Source organism: Juglans microcarpa x Juglans regia, chromosome 7D (assembly GCF_004785595.1).
Source record: "Juglans microcarpa x Juglans regia isolate MS1-56 chromosome 7D, Jm3101_v1.0, whole genome shotgun sequence".
Classification (NCBI taxonomy): domain Eukaryota; kingdom Viridiplantae; phylum Streptophyta; class Magnoliopsida; order Fagales; family Juglandaceae; genus Juglans; species Juglans microcarpa x Juglans regia.
Window position 1 is genome coordinate 21419583 of NC_054606.1, and position 20568 is coordinate 21440150.

The window sequence follows — 20568 nt, forward strand, 5'->3', positions numbered from 1 at the left end:
ATCAATCTCGTCATATCCAAAGAGTTATATTTCTTCTTTCTGCAATGTCATGTTGTTGAGGCTTATATGGCATATTATAAATGTATCTTATACTATTCAATTTACAAAAATCATTCAAAACTCCAAATTCACATCATCTATCACTATTTAAACCTTTTATAGGCCTACCCAACTAGGTTTCTATTTCTACTTTATATTTTTAAAATTCTTCAATTGCCTCATATTTATGTTTGAGTAAGTAGATATGCCCATATCTTGAATAGTCGTCAGTGAAAGTAATAGAGTACTCCATTCATATATGGGTTTTAGTTTTAAAAGGTCTACAAATATCAGAATGTATAATTTCAAACAAATCTATGGAATTCTAACTGTTGGAAAAAGATTTACTACTTATTTTTCCTTTGATACATGGTTCACATATATTAAAATTATCTGAGTTATTTGTGGTATTAATCCATTTTTATATATCTTAATAATTTTATTTTTATTTAAAATGCCTAATCTTAAATGCCATAAATATGCAAAATTAGTGAACACATTCAAATAATAAAACATAAATACTTTATTAATATCAATATTCAGTACATACATATCGGGATCTTTCATGCTTTTTACTGATACATTACCCTTACTTATTACAAGAGTTTCAGATTTAAACTCAACTGTGTAACCTTTCTGATCTAGTGCAGGCACTGATACTAAATTCTTACGAATACTAGATACATATAGTACATCACCAAGTAAAATAACGAAGCCACTTACTGTAAATTTACATGTACCTTGCCCCACAATATGTGTTGCTGCCCATATATAATATGTGCTCTCTTATTTGTTTTTCTTCAAGTTTGAGAAACAAATCTATGTTCCTGCATATATGTCTTGTTGTTTCAGAATCAATCCACCATGAATCTAATGCTGATTCCACGAGCATTACTTCTGAGATTGTTAGCACAATTGTCTTGTTTTCTTGTGTTTTTCCCTTATCAGAACATTGCGATTTGTAATGCCCCTTCTTCCCACACTTAAAACAATTTTCAGTAAATAGTTTACTTTATTTCTTTTTCAACAATTTCTTTTTCTTAAATTGTTTTGACTTCATCTTGTTCCGTATAGAACACTTGTCCTGGGCCATCAATAAATTTGATGATTCATTATCTCTATTCCTCATCTTCAACATTTCTCCTTCAAGTACTGAAAGTGATGTCATTGTTATTTCATTTCCACTATGTGTTAAAAAAGTAACAATGTGATCCTAAGATGAAGGAAAACTATTTAGTATAGTTGTAACTTACATTTTATTAGTGAGAGGATAACCAGAATCATATAATTCTTTTGCAATCAACACCATTTGAAGTACATGATCGTCAATGTCATCATTATCTTTCATACAAGTTCGGTTATATTTATCCAATAATAACTGTATATAAATATCTGACTTTCCATACTTTGTCTCAATTGTATCCATTATCTTTTTAGCAGTTTCATAGTCTTCAAAGAGAGGAATGATATGATCACTAATATAATGAAAAATTAAAACTATTGCCCAGGCATTGTGATCTTCCCATTTATCTTTGCTTCGTACGCTACTTCCATTCAGCCTATTTTCTACACTTTCTGATGACTAATTTGGTGTTGTCAATATATATAAGGTCTTTTCATGGGTTAGACAAAACGTTATATGCTTTTTACAGGCCTAGAAATTTCTTCCATTCAGTTTTTTTATCTCCAAGGGATCAATACTTTTCTTCGATACCATAAATATTAAACCTTAAAAATTAACAACAAAAAGAATGTCAAAATAATAAATGTGTTCTATTGTAAATAAATTAAATACAATAGTTCAACTGTGAAAAATTAAAATTATTGTAAGCTCAATAGTAAATACAAGGTGACAACCTCAAAATTCTCCCATTATATTTTAAATAAGAAGAATAATGGAAGTAACACCCTGATCGAATATTCCAACAAACTTTCATGGATGTTTCTCCTTTTTCAAAGAATTTCTAGAGTAATATCAACCATTGGGTGCTCTATAATGACTTGACACGAAATTCGGATCACGACGGCTTTTGTATGGACCAAATCGGGCTTAAAATTACCTAGAACGGCCCAAAACACCAAATCTAGCCTGAACCGGAAAAAATTGTCAAATCGGTTCTAGGAGAAGAAAACCAGTCTTCAGTGCCTCGGTCAACGGCTTGATGAGCGATTCTGTCTTCGGCTTGGTGTGTGTTTGGCTCGGCACGCGGCTTGCAGTAATAGGTTGGCTTATGGGCTGACAGCTTGGGCTTGAGTCCAATTCTCTATGCGCCCACGGGCTTTTGCAAAATGGATTGGAGGCCTGGCCCATATCCGAGCCATTTGGAGTGAGCCCGTTCCAGATGAAACAATATCATTAAGTTTGGCCGAAACAACATCGTGTTGTTTCTTACGGGCCACTTCCAACGTTCTTGGAATGGTGTCATTTCGCTTCTTGCTCGAACGGCATTATTCTCTATGGGAATTGTTTTCTCAGTAATGTCCAAAACGACAATTTCGTTTGCCTCCTCACTTGGTCGAAAGACAATGTCGTTTAGCCAAGATTAGTTTGAAAATTCTTGACCGTTGATCGAAACGGTGGTCGTTTAGCCAAGATTGGTTTGAAAATTTTAGACCAAAGGAAGAGTTTTCTTCTTCCTTGAGCAGACTGGAACCAATCACTGTAAAAGTTTTATCTTCACTTTTGTCAAGTGAGATGATGCTTGGGGTCGAAAATTCTAACGTGCTTCCGACATCCAAGAACTTCGGCAGTGATGATGGGCTCAGGAGACCAGCCAGAACAGTAACAATGAGTGTAGAAAAGTTGCACATTGCACTATTTCTTTGTCTAAAAATGTGCCAATAAGTCTCTTCGAAATAATAACAACTTATAAGATTTTAAATATTTTCAGGCCACCAACTATAATTTGGGAGATTTTTTGTCTTGGATTTGAAAGCCTCCGAGGATGATTATAATATTCAAGTGTGGTTGTCAAACTAAACACTTGCCTATTGATCGTCTTCTCAATGCTTGAAAATATCCCCTCTGTCATGACGAGACTCTAATACCACTATAGAAAAATGAAGAACAAAAAGGGACAAAAATCGAATGGAAACTCAACAATATGGTGACACTCTCATGAGGATATTTGTTTCACAAGTTAGTGATGGAAAAAAGAAAGTAAGTGCCTTCATTGTGCACCAATGACCCCTATTTTTAGGCCATGAGATTCTGGTTGGCAAATGGCACAATCATTGGTAATACAAAGGTTGACAAAGGACACAACTATTAACAAGTGACACAATCTTTTGACTAAATCAAAAAGTTGTATCGCTTGACACTTTATCAACCATCACCCCCATCATCATGGGGAGGGTGTTATTCTAAAGGGTACACTGTTTGGTGATCACACCCCTTAGAATTATAGGCTCATAGTGGTTGAACGGCATCTTCTTGCCCTAAACTGTCCATAGGCTAGACCAAGTGCGACGTGGGGCTTGCTAAACTCGGCTTCGTGCTTCACATCTGTGGGGAGCAGTTCACGTAACTGTGGCTGTAGGTTGCGTGATTGTCGATTGATGTGCTGCCTTGGTTTTGCACTATGTTGTTGTCGTAAGGGTGGTGATTGGTGCTTTTTGTGGCTGAGAGAGGTGTTGTTAAGAATGGCTATGGCAGATGTGTGACAGTTTTGTTGCTGCGCTCCTTTTACATCCATTGGACGTTGCAGCAGTTTTGGGTTGGCCTCCATGATTGGTGTAGACACCAACTTGCATGGGGGAAGTGCTACGTGATAGTGAGGATCTCGATTTTTTTGTGTCGTTGTTGTGCTATGGCAGTGGAAGAGAAACCTGAGGTGGAGGAAAGATGGATGCAGGAACTGTGTTTGCCGTGATGGCTACTGCGTATTATGGCTTGATGGTGGTCTAGGTGTGACGGGATTGTAGTTCGGTGCGGTTTGAGGAGATTTTGCCTATGAGAATAACTGATGCAGTTTTGGAAGGATTTCTAAAGAAGAGGGAGAGTTTTAAACAAAAATGTTCATTTTAATTCTGTCGATTACATAATAAGTATTAAGTAAGTATGAGAGGAGAGGAATCGAGAACGTGGAAGTTAAGTATTTCACTACTTCCAATAAGTAGGAGTAATAATAATAATAATAATAATAATAATAATAGTAATAATAATAATAATAATAACAGTAATATTAATAATCCCAATTAAAATTAACAAAATATTAATTACATAAAATTTGATAAAATGATAAATATAGTGTAATAATAGCAATAATAGAATGTTTATAATAATATGAACATACATAAAACTTATTTTATGACCTAATTTTAGGATTAGGTTGTTACACATTCTATTTCTATAAACTTTATTGAAAGTAAGTAAAAATGTGTGATTGCTTATGAATTGAGAAAGGCAATACATATCATACTTTGCTCTCACTTTCATTACACTATTTAAAATGTGATATTTTTATCATCATTGGATTATCTTTTTTTTTTTTTTATAAGGAAAATCTAAAAGTTGATGAGCAATGTTAACTAAACAAGTATATCGATTGTCACACTAATGCCATTTTTTGTCTTGACAATATGCAACAAAGATCTTTTAAAGCTGTATAATTATCATCTTTCTTGAGGCAATCTCTAAAGGGAAAAAAAACCTTACATTCACCGTCCAATATATAGTCGCCTTTTTTCTAATATACGTTTCTCGTTCGTTCAGGTTTTTATTTTTTTGTAATTTCTAAAAGTTTTTGTCCAAAATGTCAGATTTATATCTCGTAACTCGTATTGAATACACGTTGTCGGGGGATAAAGCCCATCATGGGCTCATATATATATTTACATAAAAATGATTTGTATAAATCTTAAAATAAATAAATTATGTGCGAATCTTTGTAAAAATGTGAATCACATTTTTAAAAAAAAAAATCATTCTTTTTTAATGGGATCTACTTCTTAATAAAGAGCATATGCAAGACTTATTTATTTGAGATTTATATGTAGCATTACTCATATCTATATTGAGATCCGTTTACACAGATCTCTCATTTAGCTAGCAGAACTCACAAGTTCTTCATTGAAGTGCGTTATTTATTTACGTGTTTTACCCAATGTAGATAAGTAACACACAAAGTTTTTATATATTTTACAACAATTTAAACTCATTGGAAGAGAAAAAAAAGTTATTACATACGACAGTCAAAATGATCAAGAATAAAAATGAAAAATTATATTCATCAATCAGCTTGCACCACATACTTGTTTTAATTTTTTTTTATTTTTTTTTCCTCAACATGTGTGTGGTGTAGGACTGCTGAATGGAAGAACTTATAAATAATAGTTTGTCGCAACTTGCATGGCCATGTTATGCCGATCGAACCGTTTTGCAATGGAGCATTTTTTGTCACAAATTAATTGCTTTTGCGATAATTTTGGTTTCACTGGAAATAAATTGGACAATCTGTAATCTAATTAAGTTCAAGGCAACAGAAGAAAGAGAGGGACTACAACAAAATGTTAAAAACAAGAAAAAGGAAAAACTGTGTTGCAAGTAGGAGTGCAATTCGGTCCGGTCCGATCCAGGGGGTGATGACCGAAATTTTTGGTCCATCATTTTCTCCAGACCAAACCGGATCGAACATCCCTAGGGACTAGACTGGACCGGACCGGCAGCTATCGGTTCGGTCAGTTTGTTCAGTCCGGCCCAATTATTTTTTTATTCTTTTGTTTTTAAATAAAATAATAAAAAAAATTATTTAAAATACTAACTTAAAATTAAGTAAATTATTAATGTAGATTATGTAACTAACTTAATAAAAAAATATCTTATATAGTCAATGATAATAAATTAGATAAAAATTACGTAATAAATTATACGATTATTATATAAATGATATATATAAAATAATATTTTTTTTAACTCGGTCCGGTCTCGAGTGAGAAACCCCTAAACCGACACTGAACCGGATCAACTTCAGTCCTCTATTTCTTGGACCGAGACCAAACCAGACCAATTTCGGTCCGATCCATTCCTTACCAAACCGGTTAGTTCGATCGGTTTCTCCGGTCCGAACCAACCAGCTAACATCCCTAGTTGCAAGAACAAAGAGAGCATAGTCAAAGGAGAAGGAAATCTTCGTATTCCTCTTGAATGAAGAAATTCTACAAGATACCAAAAGCTTATATATACAGAAAAGGAGGCTAACTAACTAACATAATTCCCCTCTATCCTATTACCAGTAGGAGAATATAAAAGAATGAAATAAATCAAAGAATATCAAAACCAAACAACAACCATTATCTACACCGACTTGTATTTGTAATATGAGAAACTGATGAAGCCTTTGTAGTACGACTTGTAGCTTGGCCTGTAGCTTCTAACATCCCCCCGAAAGATGGAGAATAGAGGTTGACTATTCCCATATTGGACAAGTGTGACTACAAAAGATAAGAAGGGAGAGCTTTAGTAAAGGTGTCTGCCAACTATGTTTGAGAGGAAACATGAGTTATGGTGGTGTTGCCTTCTTGGATTTTATCTCGAATTAAGTGACAATCGAGTTCAATGTATTTTTTTCTCTCATGAAACATTGGGTTACCAGCAATGTGAAGGGTGGCCTGATTGTCACAAAAGAGAAGAGTAGCTTGTGGATGATGAATAACAAGTTAATTCTGAACAGGTGGCTGTCAAGGACCTGTACTCAACTTCAGTTGAGGAATGTGAGACAACAGTTTGTTTCTTGGATTTCCAATAAACCAGAGAATGGCCTAAAAAAACACAATAACCTATAGTGGAGCGACGAGAATCTGGGCAAAATGCCCAATCTAAATCACAATACGCCTTAAGCTACAATTAAGATGAAGATGAGCGTAGAATTCCTTGACCAAGGGCTGTTTTGATGTACCTTAGAATTTTATATGCTGCTGCCAGGTGAGTGGAAGTGGGGTTATCCATGAATTGATTCAATTGTTGAACAGCAAAGCAAATGTCTGATCGAGTGATTGTGAGATACAACAATCTACCAATCAGTCTTTGGTATACACTTGGATCAGAAAGGAGTGTGCCTTCGTCTTTGCTGAGTTCGAAGTTTTGATCCATAGGAAGCTTGAGTGGTTTGCAGCCAAGCATGTTGGAATTTGCCAATATATCCAAGTCATACTTCTGTTGACAGATATGAATGCCTTTAGAAGATCTAGCAATTTCTAAGTCCAGAAAATAATGTAAGCATCCAAGATCTTTGATTTTGAACTTGTGATTCATAAAAGTTCGAAGAGAATCAATGGACTTTTGAGAATTGCTAGAAATTAAGATATCATCCACATAGACCAATAAGGCAATGTAAGATTCCCCTTCTTCTTTAGTAAATAAACTATAGTCAGCTTTGGATTGAATGAAGCCAAATTCAATGAGAGAGGAGGCAAATTTTGAGTACCACTATCTGGAGGCTCGTTTAAGCCCATAAAGACTTTTAAGCAACTTACAGACCTGATGTGCTTTGCCCTTGTTATACCCGGGTGGCTTCTTCATATAAAGACTTTAACTGCTGCAACAACAAGTAAACATCTCACAGTTACAACCTTTGCAAATGGAGAGAAAGTCTCGATGTAATCAATGCCCTCTTGTTGTGTATAGCCCTTAGCCACTAACCAAGCTTTTAACATTTCCACAATACGATCATATCTGAATTTCACCTTATAAACATACTTACAATCGATCGCTTCTTTCCCTTCAGGTAAATTAGTTACTATCTAGGTATGGTTTTGTTCCAATGCTGTAATTTCAGCTTCCATAGCTTTGCACCAAATAGAATCCTGCTTTCTGATAAAAGCTAGGCTCAGATTGAATAGAGATTGAAGAAGAAAAAAATTGAAAAGATGGATTAAATTTCTGATAAGATAAGCAATCAGTCAAGTAGAAAACCTTACCAGTGGAAGTAGGAGGAGCCTTGGACATCGATTGGTCAAGCGCTGTAAGCAAGGCCTGTTTACAATGGAAGTCTTGTAAGTACTATAGGGTTGTTCTAATCGTAGTAGGTCTTCAAAGAGGGGCGATGGGAGTTTGGTTAGCAGCAGTATCAGGTTAAGTCTCAGGTGAAAATGAAGAAGATGATGTGCTGTCAGGTGAAGGTACTGAACTGGCAGGGGTGGAATGAGAAGGAGAAATCAAATGAGTAGTAGAAATCAGTTGAAAATCACAATTATCAAGTAGAGAATGAGAGAAAATAGGTGAGGATGAGTCCATTGAAATGGAGGATGGAGGAAGAGTAGTTGCCACTGTTATTAATATCGTACCGTACCAGTCAGTACAGGTACTATATATATTTCGTACTGGCCCAAATTTCGGCCGTACCGGCCAATATTTCGGCCTGTACCGGCCGATATTTCGGTCTTAATTTTTTTTTCACACTACAAGCTCATTTTTTATCCCCAATTCAGACTAGGCTATTTATAATTTATATATATATATTTATATATAATTTATTCATATATAGACTATTATTTTGAAATATAATTTATATACATATATTTATATATATAATTTATTCATATATCGACTATCTCGAAACGGTATACGAAATGGTACCGGTACTGAAATATTTCATTCCAGTGCCTTGACCAGTACGACATCCGGTACGGTATTCAAAACATTGGTAGTTGCTTGAAAAGGAAAATGGACTCGTAAAACACAACACCTCTTGCAAACAAAAATGGTGTTGCTGTGAACATCTAAAAGTTTAAGTTTATAGCCCTTGGTTCCAAAAGGATAACCAAGAAAGACACACCTGTGACGTCTAGAATCAAATTTCTTCCTACAATTTAAAAGTGTTGTTGCAAAACACAAAAAACCAAAAACGAGCATATGAGCATAAGCAAGTTTTGTGTTAAAAAGAAGCTCATATGGAGTTTTATTGTCTAAGATTGGAGTTGGAATTCTGTTAATAATGTAGGTTGCTGTCAAAACACTTTCATTCCAGCATTCCAAAGACAAACCATCTTGAAATCTAAGGGCACAAGCCACATTAAGCAAATGCTGGTGTTTTCTCTCAACAATACCAATTTGTTGAGGGGTTTCAACGCAGCTGAGTACAGGTCACTTCTTAAGATTTGAACTTTGACTCCAAATTGTGTTTCAACTAGGTTATAAAATGACTCAATGCATTTTTTGGTTTCAACTTTGTTCTCAAGTAAATATAGCCAAGTAGTGCGTGAAAAATCATTAACTATAGTAAAAAAAAAATACTCGGAACCATCATGTGCAACTGTGGAACAAGGGCCCAAAAGATCACATTGTATGATTTCAAAAATTCTAGAAGAAACATGACATCTATTAGGGAAAGGAAGGCGATGGAATTTTGCCAATAGACAAATACTGCAAGGCTAGTCATTAATTGATGAAATATGGTTCTTTCCAATAGGATCAAAAATCAATTTCAACCTAGGAAAAGATAAATGACCAAGGCGACATGCCAAAGGTCAGAAACAACAACATTATTTGTAACAGAAGGAGAAATAGTAAAATTTGTAATGTCTTTGTGAGAGTAAGCTGAGAGAGAATTGGCTAGCGCTGAAGGAGAGACGTATGTGCATATCAGATGGTACAGACCATTCCTTAGCTCACTCTTCCCAATCGTTATCCAAGAATGTAGGTCCTGAATAAAACAACAATTGGAGAAGAAAAGCAATCAACAAATGAGAGATGTAGCCAATTTCTTTGTTGAAATCAACTTAAAAGAGAAGGAAGGAACGCAAAGAACATATTTCAAAATAATAGTACTAGTTAAATGAATGGTACCAATATGAGTGACAGAAGCTAAGCCTCCATTTGGAAGTTTGACTGAATTAGAAACAGGAGAGGTGATTGAAGTAAAAAGTGAAGTGCAGACCATATGGTCTGTGGCACCCATGTCTAGTATCCAATTTGAAAGTGAGTTATCAAGTGAGCTATGTGTGTGTGTGTGGATAAGCAAATAGATATACCAGACATATTAGAACAAGAAGTTGGAAGGATAGAAGCTTGAGGTTGGATGCTCGAGTGAAGAACAGTAGTTGCGATGGAAGGATCCTTAGGTTGAAGCAAAGTCATAAGTTGCTGGTACTAAAGCTTGGTCAAACCAACCCTTTCATCATAGCTAACACCCTCTGATTCAAAAGCAATAGAGAGACTAGCCTGATTAGCAAGAACTCCAGAATTCTATGGCTTGGAGTGAAACTTGTGGTCTGCCGGGTAACCATGCAACTTATAGCACCTCTCTATTCTATGGCCAGTGAAGTGACAATGGGAGAAAACAGGGGCTTCAACATTGCTGAGTCTAAAACAATTCTCCAAAAAATGGCCTTAAATCTTGCAATGACTGCAATATGGGCTGTCTTTTTTTAAGGGACAGTTAGGCTTAGGAGAAAATTTTAAAGCAGGGTTAAGGCTTTTTAATGGCCAGTGCCATGGATTCAGAAGAAGGAACAATGGAGGTCATTTGATGGTGTCGTTCTTGTTGTTGGACAAGGGAGAAAACCTTTGTAACAGGGGGTAAAGGATCCAGCAACATAATTTGATCACGAAAATGGAAGAATCATGCGGACCCATCAAAAACTAGAGTACACAATCCCGCTGGTATCGGTCCAATAATATTTTCATAGTGCCACAATTGCAAATAGGTATAGGATCGTATATAAAAAGTTCATCCCAAAGGGTCTTCAACTTACCATAATAAACACTCACTGTGTGATACCTCGTATTTACGTGTATTTTGACTAAGTAATTATTAAGATTATGAGCTTTCTTGTTTTAAATTTTTAGATGATTTACATTGTATTATTTTAAGATTTTTTTATTGTTAATTCAATGTGTTTTCTTGTTATTAATGATTGTTCATTATTTAAATTGCTCTTTATTTTAAATTAATTTATTGTTGGATTTAATTATTTTAGTTTTATTTAGTCACTACGTTTAAATTATTTTATTTAACTTGTTGTTTTAAAATTATTTTCGTTGGATCAATTTTGTGACCTAAGTTATGAGAATTGGATCTCATTTCTTTCCCTCATTTTTTCTTTTTCCCTCTTTTCTTTCCTTCATCTCTTTCTTTTTCTCTTTCTTTTTCCCCTGCTTTTTCCTCCCACGCGCAACACCCCTCCCCTCTCTTTCTGTTCGTTTTCCCTTTAGCCCACAACACCGTTGTGCACGGTCCATTGCGGTCACCGCCCCTCCCAACCTCTTCCCCATCGGCCGGCGACCACCCCCCTCTGTTTTTAGCTCCTCCCTCGACGTCGTTAGCCCCTACGCGCAGCTCCAAGCCGCGACACCCTTTGTCTCTAGCACCACCGTTATGCCACCATTGGCCACCATATTTTCACCACAACAATGGTGGCCTCCCAGCTACTTAACCCACCCATCCTCAGCCCTGATCTGCCACCCTTGAAGCCCCTCTAATTCATTTTCCGATTTGGGTATTTTGGCTTCCAACCGCCACCCACGCCGCCACCCACAGCCAACTATCGCCACCATTAGTTTTACCAACACTTCTAAGCCCTTCCCTAGTAATCTCAAGTCTTCATTTATCTCCGTTCAAAATCTAGCATTTTGAGATCTACGACCATTGTCCAAAATACACTGTTTCGTTACTGTGCTACCACTTCTAGCATCTCCATGATCCTTCGAAAAGTATATGATAACACTGTAAGTATGTTTCTAAAGAACTTTTGAGATTTAAATATATTTTTGCACTAACTCATATTTATTATAAAATGGTTGGTTGTGCCGGACTGAGCCTGAGGAGTAAGGGGATTAGTTGGATTGGAGGATGGAATTGTTGTGTGATTGGGTTTATGTGGGGACTTGTTGGTTGTTGGATATTTGTGTCGTGTTATGTACATTGCATATTTGCACGCATGTTCATGTTTATAATTGAGAACTGAGTTTTTGCATAATTGCAACATGTTCATGTGTATATTTGAAAAATTGAGTTTCCATGTGAGAGATGATTTTGAGTATGTTTGAAATGATTGGATTGATCGGTTTGAGAGAAAGGAAAAGAGACTGTAGGGATGGTGATGAGCAGAGATGGTCGTATAGTCCTGCCTGTGATTCCCGACTATGATGCACATGGTAAGGATGGTGGTAAGCATGGATGGTGGTATAGTCCCGCATGTGATTCTTGCCTACGGTGCATGCGATAGGGAAGGTGGTAAGCAGGGATGGTGGTAGAGTCTCACCTGTAATTCCCGCCTACAGTGCTCTGATAGGTACCTCTTGTGTGAACAGGAACTGTAGGGATGGTGGTAAGCAGGGATGGTGGTATAGTCCCGCTTGTGATTCTCGCTTACATTGCACGCAGTAGGGATGGTGGTAAGTAGGGATAGTGGTATAGTCTCGTCTGTGATTCCCACCTACAGTGCATGTGGTAGGGATGAGGGTAAGCAGAGATGGTGGTAGAGTACCACCTGTGACTCCCACCTACAGTGTCCGATAAATGATTATGTTGTCGGTTTATGATTTGATGGTTACGAGCACCATTTTCCTAGAAAATGGTTGGTTTATATTTGGGCCGTTTTCTGGAAAAATGGTGGCTATTATTCATCGCATGTTTTGGGCCAAATGGGGTTTTTGGCATGCGTTGGAAAATAATCATTTTCGAAAAAAATGAGGGTTTTGGGTCACATTCATATTTCGTCATATGCACACATATTTGTTGGATGCATTAATGCATTTTTATCACATGGGTTGTTTGGATTATTACTTACATGTGATATCATTTTATGGTATTGCAGATTTTGATACAGATGAGGACAACGCCAGATGAGTGATTTGGGATCACTTGCTTGTGTATCGAGATTTGTCTCCCACATTTTGGCTATGTATTTGGTTTGTATTATATTTATATTGGATAATTGTATAACTTTTTTAAAGTCAATTTATTTTGGATATCTGTATTTAAAAATTCTAGTACTTAGTTAACTAACTTTTAATTAACCACTGCGACTTTTTTTGTACACGTTTTGCATGTTGCACATACTTGAGCACTTATTGTTGGGATGCGTGATACGTGTTGTCATCATCTGGGCATCTCGATTCCTGAGTTTCCATACGTGGGGGTCGGGGGCGCCACACATTGAATCATGTTCCTATAGAAATCCAACCAATGCCTTCTTGAGTCGAAAAATCCTTGGACCATTCTATTTAGAGAAGCGGTCGTGAAGGTCCATCCTTATCTCCCTGGCATCATCCACAAAAACGACGCTCGATTTAATAGAAGAGACAATGGAGTTATGAATCTAGGAGACAATCATTTCATTACAACACTCCCAGAGTTCAAGTAAGGGATCCATTGGATCAGTCAGCTTCAAAAGTGAACCAGTGATGAAACCCAGCTTATTTCTCGCATGAAGGGCACAACGCATAGCACGAGACCAAGTTGCGTAGTTTTCTATAGTGAGAAGATCAGAAACAAGAGTAATGGAGGGCTATCGCCATGATCTAAGCAAAAAGAATTTGCTGGGTCACTGAGAATCAAGTAACTGGACAAGATGTTTGTGTTAATGTGAATGGGAATTGGGAAAATTCGGTGGGGTATCCGTGTTTGGGTTCTCCATGAAAAATGGCTCTCAAAAGCTGTAATACCATGTAAGAAAACAAGAAAAAAGAAAAACAGTGTTGCAGGAATAGAGAGAGCAGAGTCGATGGAGAAGGAAATCTTCGTATTCCTCTCGACAAGATACCAAAAGCTGATATATACAGAAAATGAGACTAACTAACTAACAGAATTCCCCTCTATCCTATTGCTAGCTGGAGAATATAAAAGAATGCAATAAATGAAAGAATATCATAACCAAACAACAACCACTATCTACAATGACTTGTAGCTGTAATATGAGAAACTAATGAAGCCTCTGTATAACGACTTGTAACTTGACTTGTATCTTCCAACACAGAAAAGAGAAGAGACTTCTTTGGGACCCGAGCACCGATACATTCTTCTTGATCTCCTTCCTACTTTCCCCCTTAATTTTCTCAAATGCTCATGACGGTAACAAGGTGCAAGCAAGTAGAGGATGGACAATGGACATGAAAGCAGCTTTTAGTTGTACAAACTTCATACATATTGAATTTCATCTCTACAAGATTAGTAAACATAAGTCTTAATCTCAAACCACGTAAATTCGCGTGTTTTCTCTTATTTAATTTTGGATTTATTTCTCCATTTTTTTATATGGAGGAGCACCACAATCACCATCATTTTCATTGCAAAATCGTGGGTCAGGTAACTATATATATATATATATATATAATATAAAAGTAATCTTATATACTATACTTTCATCTCACTTTTATCTCATTATAAAAAATATGGTATATTTATTACTATTAGATGATAAGAATATATCACGTCTTATATGCAGTGAGATGGTAGTTAGTGTGGTGAATAGAATTTTCAAAAATTCTATGTACAGTCACTTTTGTATATTTTTTTGTGTACTCTATTAATGTGATTGGTTACGTCCTTTTTTTTAATATAAAATAATTATTTTAGCCAATCACATCATTAAAGTACATAAAAAGTACACAAAAATAATTGTATGTGACATAACTTTAGAATTTTCATGTGTATATATATATATATATATATATATATATATATATATATATTGCTCTAATTAAATTGCGTCGCCGCCTTACATATATAATTATTCTTCGTGAGTCTCGTGAGTTGGGTTTTCTTTTCTTCTCTCGAAGAAGGCTACTCTTTTTCTGTTTTCTTTATAATTACCAATTCTGACACTTTATATCCGAAGTTTTATAAGGTTGAAAACAACGTCGATCATATTTTTCCCACTAAAACAAGCTGTTGAGAATAACCCAAACGAGAGATATAATTAATTTAAGCCTAAAAAAGTAGGAAAGGTTTCAAATTATAGGGATGTTAATTATAAATTAATATCGATAACTCAAACTCGCCACATGACATATAGTAATTGTTAAATAGTTTTAAAAATATGGAGGTGTAGGTAGGGGTACTGTAATCAATCTAGTTCAGTCTGACTTTCGATATATTTTAAAATCGAATTGATATATACCGATTTTGAGATTTGAAGAATCGATACCGTACCAATTACACTCCTAAACCGATACTTCCAGTTTTACTGGTTCCGGTCCGATTCAATCCAATTTTTCCAGTATATTATATATATAATTTATATAGTATATTATAGTATATTATAGTATATAATATTATAGAATATATTGTAGTATATTATAATATATATATATATATTTTAATTGTATTATAGACTATAGTGATATAGGATTTGAAAATTTGATATTATATTAATTAGTAAATTATCATATAATAAAAAAATATTTTATATCTAATTATGTATTATATATAAAATTTTATATAATATAAAAATTAAAATTAAAATATACATATATGAACTAATCCGGTCCGGTGTTAGAAAAAAGAAAATCAGAACCAAGCCGATTTTGATTGGTTTTGAGAAAAATAAAACCGGTACTAGACCGAACCAAACTCACTGGTTCGGCCGATAAAAAATCATATAAAAAATATTTTATAGAATATAAAAAATTAAAATATACATATATAAACCGGTCCGGTCTGGTGTTAGAAAAAGAAAAATTAGAGCCAAACCGATTTTGTCTGATTTTAAGAAAAATAAAACCGATACTAGACCGAACCAAACTCACTGGTTTGGTCAGGTTCAGTCTGATTTATTGGTTCACTTATTTTTTTTTTTTCACCCATAGGCATAGGACTCATCTTATTGAATCAAGATTTTCTACGCATTGTTTTTTTATAAAAACAACTTTCCCAAGATTTTAAATGCTGCCGGTAGGTATCGTTATCATGGGATTTCGTATTACTAATTTGAAATAGGTTAAAAATAGTAGGCCTATCTTCAATTAACTTAAACCATTGAAAAGTGCTACGCTCACAAAAGTAAACTTTACATATTAATATGACTAAGGGCTAGGGGTGGGCAGCAGGGGCCGTGCCCCATTACCCTGCCCCCGTCTGCCCCGCCTAGCATGAAAGGCTCCTAGTGGGGGCGGAAGCCGAGCTAACCCCAGCGGAGTCCCGCCCTACCCCCCACTCTACACCCCTCCCCTATTTAATATAAAAAAAATTAAATTTTTAATATTTATATAAATAATTTATATAAATATATTGTATATATATATATATACAATTTGTTAAAAATTTGAAGTTGAATTGAAGTTAGTGAATTGCCTTAGTTTCCTATATAAAGGTTGACCTAGGACGTCAAGGGAATCTAAAATACAACTCTAATGAGTTTATATTTTTTTTTTTGAATGTATAAATTTTAATTTATAATTTAAATTATATTATAATTTGGGTCTAAAAAGAACTTTAGACTCAAAAAAAATTTATAGACCCATTGAGTCATTGGGTTGAGCGGGGGGCAGGGCGAGGTATGGTTTCAACCAGAGCGGGGGGCAGGGCGAGGGGCGTAGCCGGTACAGAGAAGGGCCGAGTTTCGTACCGGTCAGAATTTCGATCGTACAGGCCGATATTTCAGATTTCGGCCTTTGCTTCTTCTTTTTTCATTTCTTCCTCATTCTTAGACCCTCAATTCAGACCAAATTATTTATATATAAACTCATTAGAGTTGTATATATATATATATATATATATATATAATTTATTCATATATAAACTATTCCGAACGGTACCAGTATCGAAATATCTCGTTTCAATATTAGGACCGAAACGGTCACCGATACGGTGTTCAAAACATTGGTTTCAACCCCACTCTCCGGTACCAGGGCGGGTTGGAAACCCTCCCCCGCATGGTGTAGGGCTGGGTGCGGAGGCGGGCGCACCCTGCCCCACACCATGCGGGTAGCACCCTTACTAAGGGCTCGTATGAATAATTATAATATCTCAAAATTTTATGAATAGTAATAAAATAGTTTGTGAATAATAGTGAAATAGTTTGAGTTAAAATGTTTTATTGGATTTTGAAAAATTTAAGAAAAAATATTGAGTAAAAATGTTATAAAGTTAAAAAGTTATTTGAATATAATTTTTTAATATAATTATTGTTTTAAAATTTAAAAAGTTGTATTATTTTTTGTGTTTTGTTTGGTAGGTTGGGAATTTTCATTGGATTTTTTGTTTGGATAATGATTAGGTAAAGATTAAATAAAAAAGTCGAAGATTTGAAATTGAATTTTTTTTTTTTTTTTTTTTTTTTTTGTGATGTTTGAGAACGAAATTATGTGAAGTTTTGAGTATATGTGTCTAAATAATCCCTAAACTTAGATACGTTATTTTGATGCATTTTTTTGGCATGACCGGACCCCAACAATATATATGATTGAATGGCTTACGATGATGGCTTAGGTATTGATACGATGCTCAGATGCTCATCCATAAAATAAATAATAAATAAAGCTTATAAGATGTAAGTAAAGAGAGAACAAGATTTATGTGATTTGACATAAAAGTCTATTTCTACAGATTGTTTGGAGGTGAAATCTAATATGTTGGATGATTTTACAATCTCATATAACCTCTCGTAACTACCGATATAATGAATGAAATAAGGTTTTTGAGTGGTTGAAAAATATGATTTTGCCATAGAAATCTAGAGGAGAGAGCTAATAAATCTACCTTGATTTGTAGAGATTCATTTCTTTTATAGAGATCTATTTCATTCTTTAAAGTAGTTTAGTCATGCTTTACCTTATATCACTTTGACCTTTTTATATACTATTCAACCTCGATTGATTTTATCTCCTAATTGTCTTATCTCTTCACTTTCAATAGAATGAAAATGTTGAATTTTTCACTGAGGTCCTTTCCTTCCTTTAAGGGTAAGGTGGATGTCCTTTCTTTCTTGAAGAAAGGTAAGGCGGTGGTTAGGTTTTCTGTACTTCATCTTGGGTGAGATAGTGTGTAAACTGTAAGTATGGCTGAAGAACTGGAACAATTGTGGGAAGGATTTTCACTAACAGAGGAAGAGCAAGAAGTAGTAAAATTTACAGAAGAAGAGACAAGAAGATCTAATATGCGTGGTCAAAACTGGTTACTAATACTAGTTCTGCTGGAAAAAAACATCAACAAAGAAGCCTTCAAAGCTACTATGACTAAACTCTGGAACCCAGAAGGTTGGCTTATTTTTAACGAGGTGGGACATAATAGATTTTATATTGAATTTCAGAAAGGTATGGATATGGATAGAGTTCTTAATGGAAGACCTTGGTCTTTTGACAAATTTTTAATCTGTATACAAAAGTTTGACAGTAATACTTCTCCTAGTTATATGAATTTTACTCATGACGTTTTGTATAGATCTCAAGAGTTAAAATGGATATTACTAAACCCTTGCTAGAGGACGGATGATCAATATTGGAGGGAATCAAAGATTGATTGAATTTAAATATGAAAGGTTACCTCTGTTCTGTTTTCTGTGTGGTACCATCAAGCATATAGACAGGGTCTGTGGCTTGGAAAAGGCTAGAAGGAACACAATAGGAATAGGCAAGGCTCAATATGGCCAATAGTTGAGGGCTTCACTAGCAATTTCTATTGGATCTGGAGAAAAAAGATTTGGGGCTAGAAGCAAAACTCAGCTTGATCACTTTCCTTTATTTGATGAAGGTAATGAAACAAGGGGAGGCTTAGTTAATCTGGCTGACAAACCATGGGAGGATATTGTACAGAAGAATATTGGTAACATTGAAGAAGACAAGTCAATATCAGCAAACCAGTTGCATTCTGAGTTAAACATCAAGGGTGGTCTACAGGAGGAATCTAGCATACTTTTGAGGAATGGGGCTTCCAGCTCATCTGAGATTGAGGAAATTGTTAATAAAGGAAAAAGTTGGAAGAAAAGAGCAAGAGCAGTACCTTTGGCTAGGGATATTGATATGTTATAAATCCTTACTCCAATAATATTGAATATACTACTGTCCTGTAACTCCTGTTTCCCAGCTCTGCATACAAACAACCATTAATTCAATAATCTCTTCTGTCTGTTATAAGAATGAAGCTCCATGGCCGTAAACTACTACTTACCCAATCACTCTTTTCACTCCAACCCATCACCAATACTCCAACGCCACCGCCCAGGTCACCAGCTTCCGGCACATTGCAGTCACCTAGCAGAACTTATACCTTCATGCAGTCCCCCGTGGTGCTCGTAGTCCTGCCCGTCATCCTCCTCGCTCTTTTCCTCTTCGGCTGCATCTCCAAGTACTGCATGCACCAACTCCCAGACAACGAGTCACATCCCCGCCGACGAGAACCTGGCCAGGAAGCAGCGACATCGAGTTTGTCTCCTGGGTCGGACACCAACCTGCGTAAAGGAATCGACCTGAAGAAGATTGGGGCTCTGCCGGTGTACTCTTACGGTGGGAATTCAGACGACAAATGCTACGAGATCACGGACTGCGCGATTTGTCTGAGCGAGTTCCAGCAGAAAGAGGCCGTGAAGACGATACCGTTTTGCAAGCACGTGTTTCCTCCAGGCTGCATTGACACGTGGCTATCTTCGCACGTGACGTGCCCAGTTTGCCGGTCCATCCAGTGATCCGAAGTTGGGTGTGAGGGAATCGGAGAAAATATGTCGAGTGGGGAGTAACGAGACATGTATAGAAGTGACGAGGGAGATGGTATTGGGTATTAGGTGGAACAGTAGCTGCTCCAGTTTAGGAGATCGATCGAGCGGTGTTACAAAGAACATCCGGCCAGTTTGTAGCCTTGCACATAAGTTTGTTTTTTTGGTACTTCTTCTACATATATAGTTCCCAACTAGTTACGATACATGTTTAGTTCAACGCATTCATTTAGGACTCATTTGATTACCTACGTAAAAAGAGATAAGAAATTTATGAATAGTAATAAAATAATTTGAATTAAAATTTTTATGAGATTTTAAGAAAGGAAAAGTCTAAAAACAAGCGATTATGCGCACTGAAGTGCTGACATGGAATGAATTTAATGAAACGGTGTGTTTCATTTTAGTCGTTTGGGGCGAGAAATAAATTTGGATCGAATTGCAAAATGAAGGAAAAAAATACAAAACGCAATGCACTGTTTCACACTTTCTCCTCCATTCTCGCCAAAATAATAAGGCTCTCTCTTTTCTCTCTTTTCATTCTCTATTTCTTTTTTAAAAAGCAATGTCAATTCTCGGTCTCTCCTCCATCAAATTTCATTTTTTTTTTCTTTAAGATTGTTAAAATATAGACGCACATGTTGTCTTCATAAGTGTTGGGCATAAATACTTATAAAACAAAAAATAAGTGCTCGACATAAAACACAGATTTGACACAGATTATGAAGAGGACCAAAGCTGAACTTAAAACTAATTTTCCCTCAAAAGCAAGAACAGAGAGTAAAGTAGTGCCCACTGCCTTCATCAGAAAAAGAGAAAAAATAAACGCATAAATCCTAATTAATCCTAGAAAGTGGGTGACTCTTTTAGAGCAAAAGCTCCTCTCTTTTTCACTCCTCATGGCTGATATTTAACCCCTTCTTACGAGAGTTTTAACACTAA

At 35.7% G+C, this 20568-nt stretch overlaps 1 protein-coding gene across 1 annotated transcript; it reads left to right on the forward strand.

Annotated features, from left to right (window-relative positions):
* The first annotated feature begins 19053 nt into the window (after window positions 1–19053).
* LOC121239749 (RING-H2 finger protein ATL57-like) lies at window positions 19054–19845 on the forward strand. The gene has a single exon (XM_041137054.1). It carries the CDS (start codon window positions 19054–19056, stop codon window positions 19597–19599), a length of 546 nt encoding a protein of 181 aa, XP_040992988.1. The 3' UTR covers window positions 19600–19845.
* The last annotated feature ends 723 nt before the right edge of the window (window positions 19846–20568 follow it).